This window comes from Pseudorasbora parva, chromosome 15 (genome assembly GCF_024679245.1).
Source record: "Pseudorasbora parva isolate DD20220531a chromosome 15, ASM2467924v1, whole genome shotgun sequence".
Classification (NCBI taxonomy): Eukaryota; Metazoa; Chordata; class Actinopteri; order Cypriniformes; family Gobionidae; genus Pseudorasbora; species Pseudorasbora parva.
Window position 1 is genome coordinate 3393967 of NC_090186.1, and position 14530 is coordinate 3408496.

The window sequence follows — 14530 nt, forward strand, 5'->3', positions numbered from 1 at the left end:
TTTCTTTAAAAATGTAAACATTTAGTTTTCATCGCATCCGGATTAGATTTAAAAACTAGGGGTGCATGTTTTACCTTTCTCCCCTTTCTTGAGTCCGCTCCTTTCATAGACAGTAAAAAAAAAATGGACAAAGCGACTCCGTAGCCTTCAACGGCGAAAAGTGAAGTCAATTAGAATTGTAGATGTGGAAAGTGAAATCTGAATCACGTTGTTTAAGTATTTTCTCCTGTTGCTTTTGGCTCACTATGGGCTTCTCCCCATTCTTCCCCCTTGACTTTATCGGACTTTATGTCTCCACGTCCCCCCGACTGTCCCATAAGCCCCGTTTCCACCACAGGAACTTTACCCAGGAACTAGGAACTTTGGGTGGTACTTCGTGTGTTTAGACCGCAGGAACCAGAGTATAAATGAAGTTCCGGGTAAATATTTCCCCCTCCAAACGGCCCTGCTCGCGAGGTAGTACTTTTTCAAAGTTCAGGAACTTTCGAGGGCGGGACTTGGGCGCTGAACATGCTGATTGGTTGAGCTCACGCAGCATTTTAGTTCAACCGGCATTTTTAAAAGTCTTTTGCGAGGTTCGTTCTGCGTTCAGTAAATATCAGTCTTTGCTCTCTGTCTGGTGGCGCGCGGTCGTCTCAGTCATCTCACGTTCAATGTCCGTAATAGCTGATAATAATATACATTGTCATTTTAAATCTAGCTTTACAAGCTTTCTGAATATGCTGCATGCTGCTGAATCTGCATATTAGTGCTCTTTTCTGTCGTTGTTAATTACCTCTTTAGTAAACCTATACATAACCAGCAAAAGCAGCACAGCTTGAATCTCTTCCATACTCGTTATTCATTTTTTTTCACCATGTAAACGACCTGACCGATTACTTTTAAGTGTGTGTCCTTACATGACGTGACGGCGCGCGCCGCGCTCATGTTGACAAGAGAGGAAAGTACATTTTTCTGAGGGGTAAACATTTTATTTCGTGAGTTATGAAGATAATGTTGGAGTAATGACACAGCGTATATTGCCCCGGGCAGTTTTTACTTTAACTGTGCCTGACAGAAGATTTTTTTTTCTGAGATGATTATTACACTTTACAACAAATAGCTGTAAATAATACTGTATTAGTCCTGGTGGCCGTTAAGAGTTGCTATGGCTACAGTTAACACACTCCAGCTGCTGGAGAAAACAGCGCTGACATTTTTGGTGCGGCAGACAAACTGCATGTGACAAAATGATTGCGATTGAAAGTCATCACATGTAAACACCAGATCGGTTTAGATAACGTCTCATGTAAACAGTTCACTAAATCTTTCAATCGGTACACACACAAATGATTACTGTCCTTCACTGACTTGGAGGAGCAGTCGCACACAGTCCTACATCACCGGACTAATCTGCCTAATCTTCTCGGAACTTTAGATCGCGGTGGAAGCGCAGACAGCTGCAGGTCTGGGGGGAGAAAAGTTCCTGTAAAAAAGTTTGGTACAAATTGTTCCGGGTAATTTTGGTGGAAACGGGGCTATAGACAGTAAAGATTGCTTCCGAGCGTCTCCTCCTGTCTATACGGTAATTTCTCGACAGAGTCGCGTTGGTTATGACACAATCGTTAGCCTATTTTTACAAAAACAGCTTCTACGGGGCGATAGTGTAAGATACAAGGTAACGGAGCCTTTTATACAATGTCGTGTTTCTTTAGAAATAAACAATGGACAAATGGAGTCTTTAAACGCCTCAGATGTAAAGTTATTCACTGTCAAAGTGACTCAAAAATGAATGGGAGTCAATGGGATGCTAACAGCAGGTGATGGCTTGGTTAGCAATGGCCGCCCCTATGGGTGGAACGCTTTCAGGGTGCTGGATTACTCGCTTGGCACCTTTACACTTTCTGCTACCACAAGCATAATGAAGCGAAGCACACTGCTCTCCTTTTCCAATCTCTTCCAGTGTAAGCCCGACCAAATTATCACAATGGAGGCTAACGATTAGCGGGTGAAGGTCGCTGTGCGTTCGGTCTTTTCAGCGGGGCAAAGGGATTTTATTCCAATTCCTGATTATGTGACTCCATAATTTAGAATTTAGGTTGGAATGCCAATTGGTTATTTGGTCATTTATATTTAATATTTTAACTACACATTTAATTATTCCATTTAACTCTTTGTTGAAATTATGCCCGTTCATAACCTGAATAATTCCAGAGCAAGTCAGAATCAATCAAAGTGTAACAATTTATTAACAGTCAGGTGAATGTATATGAGTGATGTGGATGTTGTCACTTGCCTGAGTTTTGTTTCGTTCCAACTGGTTCGGACCAAAGCAATCAGTGTGGTGTGAAAAGGAACCAAAAAAACTGAAAACTGCAACAATGTATAATTGTTTGCCCTTGGTTCGGACCAAATGAACCGAACTAGAGATGTGAAAGCACCCTAACTGTATGAATGAGTTCAGATGCTAATTTCCTTTGTTTTCTCAGAGTTCCTTGATTTAGTTTTTTCAGCCTCACACCAGTCAGACAGCTCTAACCAAAAATAATAGTGTTTTTCCTGTGGGAATCATGGAGAATCTGAGTGTTTAGACAGTCAGGCGAGTGGCCTTGAGTTCTCGTGTGTGTTTGTGCAGGTATCTGGAGGTGGAGTGGGAGGTGAAGAAGGGATCCCCGAGGAGTTTTGGGAAAGAGGTGATGAAGGGCTCGAGTCCTCGTGTGCCCCAGCAGGATAACTTCAGTGACTGTGGCGTTTACGTGCTGCAGTATGTGGAGAGCTTCTTCGAGGTGAGAGGGGACATAACATGGCTTCCTCCACAATAAAGCCAGGTCCTGAAACATCGAGAACGGTGCTTCCCAAACTGTTTTACTCCAAGGCTCGTCTCTTCTCCGAATCAATCCCGCAAGGACCACCACCACTACCTTTTATATTCACAAAAACATTACTTTTCAACTCCATGTTATTATAACCTTCTGTGTGCTTTTTTTCAAACACACTTTGTAGAAATTCGTAGACATAAACAAAAAGTCATTTTGGTTTAAAGGGATAGTTCACTTTAAAATGAAAATTGTGTCATCCTTTACTCATCCTCAAGTTGTTTCAAACCTGTATGAGTTTCTTTCTTCAGCTGAACACAAGGGAAGATATTTTGAAGAATGATAGTAACCACACAGTTAACTGGAGCCATTGACTTCCATAGTATTTTTTTTTCCTACTATGGAAGTCAATGGCTGTTTATAATAACTGTTTGGTTAAATATCTTCCCTTGTGTTCAGCAGAAGAAAGAAACTCATACAGGTTTGAAACAACTTGAGGGTGAGTAAAGGATGACACAATTTTCATTTAAAGTGAACTATCCCTTTAAACAACCTTAAAGCTCCACTGTGTGATATTTTCCTCATCTAGCGGTGTAACGGTATATGACCATCCAGTGAATATTAGCTTCTGTTCCTCTCAATTCTGATTTCGTTTTAACTCCTACGGTGGCCGATTTAGTCCAAGATTAACATGGCAATCCCCCTCTTCACATTCGACACGGTTACCATTGAGTGTTAAAACGCGAAAGGCGGAGCTTGAATTTATGGGTATGTCCCTCTTTGGCTACTGTACTTTCAAGATGGAGGGGCAACATGGCGACCGGCATTCGAACCTCGTTCCTTCAGCTCTGGCCATCTTGCTTACAGTCCGCAAGTAGCTTTCTTTTTCTTCTTCATTACAGTTAAAGTAACCTCTGCTTTTCACCAGTCACTTACACGTTTCTCACTCACTTCAAACTTTCTTTCTTCTGCTCGGTTATGCAGTGAAGCGGGCACGAGCGAGTGCTCGCGAGCGGGTGCTCGCATGCGCGCGCGGCTCCCGGTCTGCCCTAATGCGACTTATAGTCCAGTGCGACTCATATATGTTTTTTTCCTCTTCATGACGCATTTTTTGACTGATGCGACTTACACTCCGGAGCGACTTATAGTCCGGAAAATACGGTACTTAAAAGAAGTAAATATACATTAATGAGCACATATATTTTTGAAAGAACTAAGTGTTTTTAGCTAAGAATAAACTAAAAAAGTTACACAGTGTAGCATTAAGTCAACCTGGCATACCAAAAAAGACCGCAGGGAGACGCCAAAGGACTGCATGGAGCAACTATACTGATCCATTCAGAATTATTAAAGGGCTCATAACACACTGTGTCTGCCAGTCTGATGGTAATCTTGAGTATCTATAGAGTAGTGTTGATCCTTCATATCTCTCAAGAGTCTTTAGTTTATCATATTTACACTGAACCAATTCTTTCTGAAAACAGCCGAGCTCGTGGAGGCGTGCAGTGGGCAGAAACCGAACCCATTCAAAAAGCCTAATATTCGGCCGAATCCGAACCCGAATCCTGGATTCGGTGCATCCCTAGTGTTAATGATATGACGGTAGTTTTTCTCAACTTAAACGGTAAAATGCTGATGAAGTGATTCTGAGAGCGGCTCTGGAGAAGAAGTTCATGCGTTGATGTCCTTATGTGAGATGGAGAAACGTGAGCATCGTGTGTGTGTGTGTGTGTGTGTGTGTGTGTGTGTGTGTGTGTGTGTGTGTGTGAGAGAGAGAGAGAGAGAGTGTGAGAGTGAGCAATTAAATCATCCATTCACTCAAGACACAAGAACATGCAGGATTTTAATATTCATAGACATTGATTAAAGTGCACTGACCTACTTGTGATATATTCATTAATTTCACCCTCTGTGAAACCAAAACTTTGCGTTCAGTAAATTCAGTTTTTATGACTGCGATTCTGAATCATAGAGCCGTACCCTCGCATCCACCGTGAGTTGACTGTTTAGTTTATGCTTTGTCTTTTGTAACTAATGCAATAATCATGTTTTAATGCATTTATTTCTTTCTCTTTTTAAGACTCCTCTTCCGAGCTTTGATCTCCCCATGAATTTATTGGATTGGTTCCCTCAGCAAAGGATGAAAACCAAGCGGGAAGAGATCAAGGAGCTCATCCTGAAGATTCAGACTCAACAGCAGCTCGATCTGGAGGGAGCGGGACAGACGGATGAGAACGAGACCCTGGAGTCAGCTGATCTAATCCCTCCAATCACATCCTGAGCTCTGCCCAACGCTGCTACGCTTCTGCCATCACATGACTTATAAACACTAAAAGCCAATCAGGGCCTTGTGTGATTGTTCGCTGCTGGACAACTCTGCCGTTATTTCCTGATTTCTTATAGTTTCGATAATGCGAAATATGAAAGTGTTTGTTTTTTTATGTATTGAATAAATAGTGTACATAAGCTAGGCGTTTCCTTTTACTTTTGCTGTTTTTTAAATGCCTTTTTGAGTTTGCCTCATTTATTGTTGATGCATCACATTTAAAATTTGCACCATCTGTGAAATAAACGTTTGTGTTCATCTAACGGTTTACTCGAATGTGCCTAGAGGATTAAAAACAACTGTTCAGTATTACATTTGGACTTAATGCTTCTGAAGGAAACTCATTTTTTGTAAAAACCAGTATCCACGCAAAATTTGTGATTTACAACGAAATTGAAATCATTTTTCAATGTTCTGCTATTTGCCGTTCGAGAGTGCACACTTGCCTTGGTACTGTCTAATACAAGAATATGACGTGTCCGCAGTGAGGCCTGTTTCTTTATGAATGTCTGGTTTACAGTATTTCAATTGATTCACAACATTTGATTTGAGGTCTTCATGGCACTTTCACACGATCCAGTCAAAATTAACACTGTTTTTCTGTAGACTTTGTAAAGTAGCCAGTGATTAAGTATCATTACATGGTATTTCCATCGTGAAATGGAAAAGACATGGGCTGCATCTGAAATCACATACTTTGCTACTAAATAGTAGGCAAAAAATAGCTTGTTACATGTTAAAGTCTGATAGTAGGTCATGTGATGACAACTTGTCGAATGTAGTACATCAGATTATATTCATAATGTATAGAATAACACCTGTGAAATATATATCAAAAATACAATCACAAGTAATGATTTAATTGTCTTATCACTTTTGACCAATAGGTGGCGCTGTGACCAAACTGATGTGGTGTGGTAAGAGTAAGGCGACAATGACATGCAAAGTTTGGTGTCCATATGCCAAAGCATTGCAGAGATTTTTGGCATCATAACTAAAACTTTGCTGCTGTGCTATACTGTACCAATTATTTCAGAAAACAGCCGAGTCTGTGGAGGCGTGCAGTGGGCGGAGCTAAAGAGACACACATACACACACAGTTTTGCCGATCAACACAAAATCCAAAACATTTTGTCGGCACAGTCAGATGATAGGGCTACTGTAGAAACATGGTGGCGCAAAATGGCTTCATTGTAAGGAGACCATTGCACATTGATCATTGTAGGTGTGTGTAGATAGAAATCACTAATTTAATGGTAATAAAACCTTATAGTTCATTAAGGTCTTTATACACCACTGAAAACACAGATATGTATATTATATTGTATTTCTGTCAATAGATTCTCAAAAGAATACACACAGCTCCTTTAAATACCAGTATTTTTATTGTTTTTTTCATTTAAGAGCAACATCCAAGCTCCATCTAAATTATTAGCAACACAGCACATGAGCTTAAAGCTCCACTGTGTGATATTTTCCTCATCTAGCGGTGTAAAGGTTTATGACCATCCAGTGAATATTAGCTTCTGTTCCTCTCAATTCTGATTTTGTTTTAACTCCTACGGTGGCCAATTTAGTCCAAGATTAACATGAAAATCCCCCTCTTCACATTCGACACGGTGCCATCGAGTGTTAAAACGCGAAAGGCGAAGCTTGAATTTACGGGTATGTCCCTCTTTGGCTAATGTACTTTCAAGATGGAGGAGCAACATGGCGACCGGCATTCGAACCCCTCACCCGTATGGATTTTCAATGGCATATTATAAACTTACGAGAATACTTTATTACTTGAAAGAAGTAAATATACATTAATGAGCACATATATTTTTGAAAGAACTAAGTGTTTTTAGCTAAGAATAAACTAAAAAATGTACACAGTGTAGCTTTAATTATTTTGTCAACTGTTACAGACAAATGCTGTGTCATAAATCCACAGTATGCTGAATTTAGTATTATTTACCATCCTTACCAAGATTTCCATCTCAAGAGACATCCCTATCTATTTTTCTGAATGTTTAGTTCACGTTTAAAAGATTTATGACATAAAAACCACACATAACACAGTTGACAGACCAAGTGACACAGTTGACAGGAGTAACACCGATGACCGGACACATTAGAAGGAAAAGAGAAAACTCTTTAAAATGGTAACTTTCTTTTAATTCAGCAAAAATAATTACAAGTAATTAATAAAAGTTTTAATTGAATTGTCAACCATGTGAATCCTTGTCAACTGTCACAGTTGATGAGTAAGTTGACAGGTAACACAGGTGACATTTCGTCCATTTTAAGTCTTGTGCAAACTGCTGGCTTTGGATTATTAGTTGGTAGTTGATCTAGATTAATTTATGTTTTTAAATTCTTTCTCTACACATTTATAAATATAATTTGCATTGCAAGTTTACCAGAACATGTTGATAACACAGTTGACGGTCAATTAATCTATGTGCAGACATAATATTCTAGATAATTTATTGAAGAGGAGAAGTTATAATTTACCTCCAAAAAACGACATGTGACTTTGGAACAAACCATTGCTGATTTAAAAACACCTTTCTTATAATTTAATGATTATTTTGGACAAATATTTATAAGAGATATATTCAGAAACATGCATTTAGTGCTAATCTGAAGATCAAAACCTCATATTTACCGAATCGGACAGCACAAAAACAGCAAATTCCAGTATGAAAATATGACATTTTTGCGAGATAAAAGACAGGTATGAGGTATCTGTTAGATTTTTGTATTAAATTAATAAGAAATGTTCCCTGATATAAAAGCAATCATTGCTTGAAGTGAAAAGTTAAGAAAAACTGGTCAAATTGATAATTGAGTCCACGGACATGAAATGTAACCCTAATTATAGAATGGCTCGTGTATTTTCAACTGGAAAACACTAGAGTGCGCGGTTGCTCATTCATCAAACAGTCAGGACATTAAAGATCAGATCAACAGTCCTGCCATTATTACAGCATGCTTCACTTTCATCAGAGACTCCGGTGTGGTGTTTCATAAAGCGATGCATTTGATCACGTGGGTGAATTCATGTGGGATGAAGCTCGGCTCTCACACACACACACATACACACACACACACCGCGGAGGCAGGCGCGCTTCCATGGACGCGCGTGACGTCACAATGGAGCGTGGACTTCATCCCGGGAGTGGAGGCTGATCAACATCCGGGACACCGGGTCTGAGTTCATGTGAATGCCTACACACTTTACCGACTGACTGCACGGGCAGGAGCAACGGAGGTGAGTTTCATCATCTCTGTGTGATGTTCGCTTGGGCTTTTAGGTCGGATGCGAGTGTGTGTGCTTCAATCTGATTAAAGAAAACTGGGATAAGTGCTAGTTTTAGCAAAGACGGAGGAAAACAGGAGCTGATTCGCAGCATAAGTGTGTTCTTGGTGTGTGCACGCGCGTGCTTTTATGATTCTGTGTCTGGGTGTCACACCTCTGAGATCAGCTGATGGTCAGTGCCGCTTTATATTAATGCATCTTTATTATAGATCCATGCACTGTGTGTATGATCATCCATAAGGCCTTTACGTCAGAAATACCCGTTTCCTGCTCACTCGAACCTCATTTACCTTGCAAATGTTGCTTGTGCAAGGAATTCAAATGTTTAACCCACGGCAGACTTTCACTTCCAGACTATTGTGTTGTTGTTTTTTTTATTCACCTGAATGACTATGAAAGCTCAATGGATATTGTTTTGTAGGTAAAATGCTTCTGCTGTGTCATAAGAAGTTGTAAATGCCCTTTGCTCTCTGGGAACCTTCACATGTCACCTGTCCCATACAGGTTGGACACACACACACACGCACACCTGTCCTTGTCTGAGGAATAGCTCATATGGGAACGATGTTGTGGTCTGTCTGTCCATTACAATGAAAGAAACATGAGAGGGGTGTGTGTGTGGTATGTGTGTATGTATGTGTGTGTATGTATGTGTGTGTGTTGAACAGCATGACCACAGCAACACACCTACAGGTGCGGCTGCCCGAGAGTCATGACTCACTTCACTTTCATTCTGAACACATTTCTGTCATTCGTATCATAAATAAGTCTAATTACTTTGGAAAATTTCACAGATATAGATTCTACATATTTAAACGGAGACGCGTATGAACACGACTCTCGGACCAATCATAAGATAGTCACTGGATTTAAAGGCACAGTATGTAAGTTTTAAAATATCCAATATCCACTAGAACAGTGATATATATATTTTGTTGACTTGTGTTCTTACATTATCCCAAATGTTTCCAAAAATGTTTAAATCCAGAGAAATAAGGGATTTTATTTTATTTATTTATTAATTAATTTATTTTTTATTTTATTTATTAGACACAGTTTGGATCATTGATGGACAGAAACTAATGGTTGTTCTTAGTCGATTAGTCATCCTGTTTTCAGTTAATGGATGAACAGATTGTAGAATCCCTCCCATCCAAAAAATCACAATAATCGTTGTGCTTTTGTTACTTTTGATATTAAACAAAGTTTCAGATTTTCAAATTACGTCCATTTTATTATGAAATTGAAAAACAAATACAGTTTTTGCTCTGTTTAATGTGTCGTGACAGATCACAGTAGCACAGCTCACATGAACGGATCATCACCGCTTTAATAGCAGTTACAGCGTGAAATAAAACATGAACAAACATCAGAAGGTGTGTTAAAGATACAGTACAACTTAGCGAAATCTGTATCGTCATATTTACCTCAGAAAAACTGTCCAGTGTACATAAACATAAAAATTAACTTTAGAGGGGAGCATTTTTCTAAATGTACATATTACATATTCATTATAATTTTTAATGCTCTTCAATATTTAAATCATGTTTTAAATAAAACTGTCAAGTTTTTATGACGTCCACCATTTAAATGTATATATTTAAAGAATTTAATTGAAGTATGAATATGATTATGTACACTTTTAACCTTCAATATTATTGTGATTTAGTACCAACTGACTCCCATGTAGTTTAGAGATGGGTTTTCTTTTTTCCTTGAGAATTTGCCATATCTGTACCTGACATACAAATAAATCAATATCAAATCGATATGAGTGCAAGCTTGTCAAAATCAAATGGTGATATTTGTCTCCATACTCAGCCCTATCACTGACACACTTGACCAGGGATGATGGGAACTCTGTTCTATTGACATCTATTATTCATCTTTGACAGCATTCAAATATATATCCACCCTAGAGCGAGGATAACCATAGCAGCCCGGCTTTATTCAGCTGTCCTGCGACTGGTGTCATATTTCATGACAAGCTTTTGTTGATCTGTACATCACTGTACACACCTTCACCGATGCCTCAGGGTTCAGTGCAAACCCAGGTATGTACAGTATGTGTCTATAATTTTTAGGACTCTATACATACAACCCACACAGGACTTCTCGTTGCATTACTTCTGTCTCTGGCTGAACAGTGGATCGGTTCCCAGTTCCCATCCTTTTTGGCAGTCTAAGTTGGCAGCATTTAAGGCATCATAGAAATGCATATATCCCCTGCCTTCTACACTCTAAAAAAGTCTGGGTAAAAAAACAACCCAATGTTGGGTCAAATATGGACTAACCCAGCAGTTGGGTTGTTTTAACCCAGCGATTGGGTTGTCTTAAGCAAATATTTAACCCAACCGTAGGATTAAAACAACCTAATCATTGGGTTAAAACAACCCAATTGCTGGGTTAGTCCATATTTGACCCAACATTAGGTTAAAACAACCCATCATTTTTTTTAGAGTGTAAGAGATGTTGTTTTGGCCGAATCGTAAAGATTGCATTCCACATATGCTTTGTGGAGAAGACAATCTCAAAATGCATTGTCACAAGATCTATGTAAAAAAATTACATAAAACGCACACACACACACACACACACACACACACACACACGTTGTGTTTCCATGTTTTATGGGGACATTCCATTGGCGTAATAGTTTTTATACTGTACAAATCGTATTTTCTATCCCCCTACACTGCCCCTAAACCTACACACACACACACACACACACACACAATGTGAATAGTTTCTTAATTAAAAAGGCTGGTTTTACTCTATTCAAGGGTGCTATTTATTGTTGTATTGTTTTGCTTTGAGTATTTTGCCTAGTAATTTGCTAATATCACTATTGAAATCATCACTGTCACTGCATATCACAATAAATATTATGATATTATGATAATCAAGCACTATTTAGTGATATAACTCAGTAATTCAACTAAAACTTGGAAACCATGTATATATTGTCATTTTAACTAAACTTAGAACTGGTTGTGGTGCTTAAGATATTGCTGAACATTGTCTTTTTGTAAAAAAAGTTAAAAATAAATAAATAATTATTATTAATAAATTAATATGTAATTATTATTTAAAGACAGTACTACTAATTCTACTACTAATAACAATATACTATTCACTAAGGATTGATGAGCTGCTGGGTCCATGAATGTTAATAATGTTTAATATTTAATAACAGGGACGGCTATGTGCGCCAGCCAATGAGATTGCAGTTTGCGCATTAGCTCCGCCCACCACTGGAAAAACCAGCATATCTTCTGCTTTTTCTTAAAAGTTGAATAATTCCAAATAAACTCTGGTATTTTGAAAGAAAAATACAACAAAGAATATAATTAACTTGTAGTGCGTCGTGCGTGCGTGTAGTGCGTTCTACGTGGTGTTTAAGACACACACTCTCTCTTTGCGTGCGTGTGTGTGTGTGTGTGTGAAACACAGTGCTCTCGTCAAACGATGCCGAGTCGTGGCTTGCGTTTCACTCTAGAGTTTACGGCGCGTCAGATACAGGTACGCTGAGCATCCATTGAGCTGAACTGAAATAATACAGATCGCTTGACGGAGAGAGAAACCTTCATGTGTTCAGCGAGTGAATATAAATGTTATATTTATATATATATATATGCTAAGAATTTAGTAGCAGATGGCTAATGATAGATATCCTTTAGTCGGCCAGAGTGAAGATTTAGTCGGACCATATAGAGTTGCTATCTGAATAATATATATATATTTTTAAAAACAGTGAGTTGGTTGAATTATTCAGTGACTCACTCATGATTCATTACTGGACGAATCAGTGTTTTTGAACAAATCTCTTTAGTGAATGATTCAATGACAAATAGATTTTGGTCCAAAAATAACAAAAACTATGACTTTATTCAGCATTGTCTTCTCTTCCGCGTTTGTTTTCAATCCTCAAATAAAGATTCAAACGGTTATGAATCAGCAAACTGATTCATGATTCGGATCGCGTGTCAAACTGCTGAAATCACGAGACATTGGCGATCCGAATCATGAATCAATACACTGATTCATAATCATTCAAATCTTTATTTGAGGATTGAAAACAAACCGGGAAGATGTTTTTTTTACACAAATTTCCTTTTTGGGTGAACTAACCCTTTTCAAAGCTGGTAAGGTCACATGATGGTCACTTATGAGGTTCAGTTTTAGTTTCTGTTCTCTAAAACACAGCATTATTGGTTTCAGAACAGATTCACTGTGTGTGAAAAGCCCAAAGTCACCCAATTCAGGTACCATATAAGTGTTAATAAAATGTTAAATACGCTGACCTGAACATGTGACTGACCTTGTCACAACATTGTTGCGTGTTCAACTCGTTCACACAGCCGATCATTAGTGTTCAGTGGAGCTCTGTATGATTGACATTAATGAAGAACTCCTTGTTTGTGTAGGTCCCGTCAGGCTTTTGTGTGTCTGGATGAACAGACTGGTTCATGTGTGACCTTTCTATTAGCAAACAGGTTGTGTCACTTCACACTGCGGAGGATTAGAAGAACTTCAGATTCCTTCATGTTGTCTATAAGAGAGCTAAAATCATTAACCATTCGTTGTCAAAAATGTATTTTGAGAATGCTTGTGTGTCTTGCGATGTAGAAACCTCTGCCACTGATTAACTTTAACCACAGCTGTCACACCATGCTCAGGTCTTTTACACTAGCCTGAGAGTTTGACCTGTGATCGCGGTAAATGGTCAATCTTTAAGCCACCATTAAAATCACCAAATGCTTCAGCTCAGATTGAACTCATATAGAGGCCAGGATTTGAATAATGTTGTGCATTTGTGTTGAGTGTGTCATAATGAGCTGCACCTGCACCAACGTTCATATAAACTACTGACACCCTACCATCCTCTTGTGTCCTGAATCTGAAATGCAACTACTGAAAAAAAGTGTCAAAGCCGTATACTTTCATATGTTTATATAATATAAAAGTCGCAATTGCTTCTAATATAGTTATAGCTATAGTTTGTTTATTGGAGGAATACAGCTCTGGAAAAAGTTAAGAGACCAATTAGCATTAAAACATCAATGTTAGTGGTTTCCATAGCTGTATATTTTAGGCACTATTGATGTATATCACTATTTATTACAAATATGCAAAAGCTATAGGCCTACATATTAGTATCATTTTTACCTAGCATTCATAAGTGAAAAAATATAATTAAATAATAATCTGAAACCTAACCTACTTTTATTTATAGTTTGGATTAATATAATTTAAACACAATTATAAATGGCACTATTAATATTAGAAATGTGTAAAGTGTTAATTTTTGGTAGTTTGTTGTGGGTGGGGGTATATTATAGCCTGGCTCTGCCCTCCTACGTACTTCCGCTCAATTTTCATTTTCTTTCAGTACTACGTCTGGGACTGCGGTGTAGTCTTAGGTTTTCTCCGAACAAATTTTTACCGGTCCAATCAGCGAACAGAGGGAGTGTCTGAGAACGATGACGTTGATGTCGAGCGCTAGTTTGAGATGTAGTTCAGTAATTGTGGCGGAGAAAGATGCAAACTAAACCATTCATTGCATTGTGGCACCGCTCCCGAATATCCAGATGTTAAAGCCGGAGAAATAACAGTCTTTGCTGGGGTTTGTTGGTGGCCATGATGCTGTGGCCCTCCAACAGGGTAAATTCGGGAAAAGTTTGATTTTCCAGATCGCTCCGTTAGTGATGAAGGAGTTGGCTGAAGCTATTCGGACGGTAACTGTTTCTCGTGGGGTCAGAAGGTATTGCCATCATTTAAGTTACAGGGACTGGTCAGTTATTTTATTGCCGTCCGTCTCTCACCACCCGCGGAAAAATCCCCGGCCGAGTTACCGACTGCTTTAGACAAACGCAAGGTCGTGTTGATGTAACAACTGTCCGAATCCACATCTCTGAGTTTTCAACAATATATCACTTCAAAATTCACTGTTTGTAATCATTTTTGACCACTGCAGAACACCGTACGGTTGCTTTCCTGTTATTAGGATCCATTTATAGATTTGTATTTCCTTAAAATGCTGGCAAGTATTTAGAAGAGCAATATATTTCATCACCGCGGCGCTCAAACAAATTAAAATAA

At 38.6% G+C, this 14530-nt stretch overlaps 2 protein-coding genes across 8 annotated transcripts in view; both read left to right on the forward strand.

The window, feature by feature from the left end:
• The window catches only part of senp6a (SUMO specific peptidase 6a), a 76632-nt gene extending 71033 nt beyond the window's left edge, over positions 1 to 5599 (forward strand). For all 3 annotated transcript variants that reach the window (XM_067416739.1, XM_067416740.1, XM_067416742.1), the window contains 2 exons: positions 2615 to 2765; positions 4876 to 5599. In XM_067416739.1, the coding sequence (XP_067272840.1) occupies positions 2615 to 2765; positions 4876 to 5076 (352 nt within the window). In that variant the 3' untranslated portion in view covers positions 5077 to 5599. The remainder of the gene's footprint in view (positions 1 to 2614; positions 2766 to 4875) is intronic.
• Positions 5600 to 8228: 2629 nt separating this feature from the next.
• myo6a (myosin VIa) overlaps positions 8229 to 14530 on the forward strand; it is an 82032-nt gene continuing 75730 nt past the window's right edge. For all 5 annotated transcript variants that reach the window (XM_067416734.1, XM_067416735.1, XM_067416736.1 and 2 more), the window contains exon 1: positions 8229 to 8380. The gene's annotated coding sequence lies outside the window, so the exon portion shown is untranslated. The remainder of the gene's footprint in view (positions 8381 to 14530) is intronic.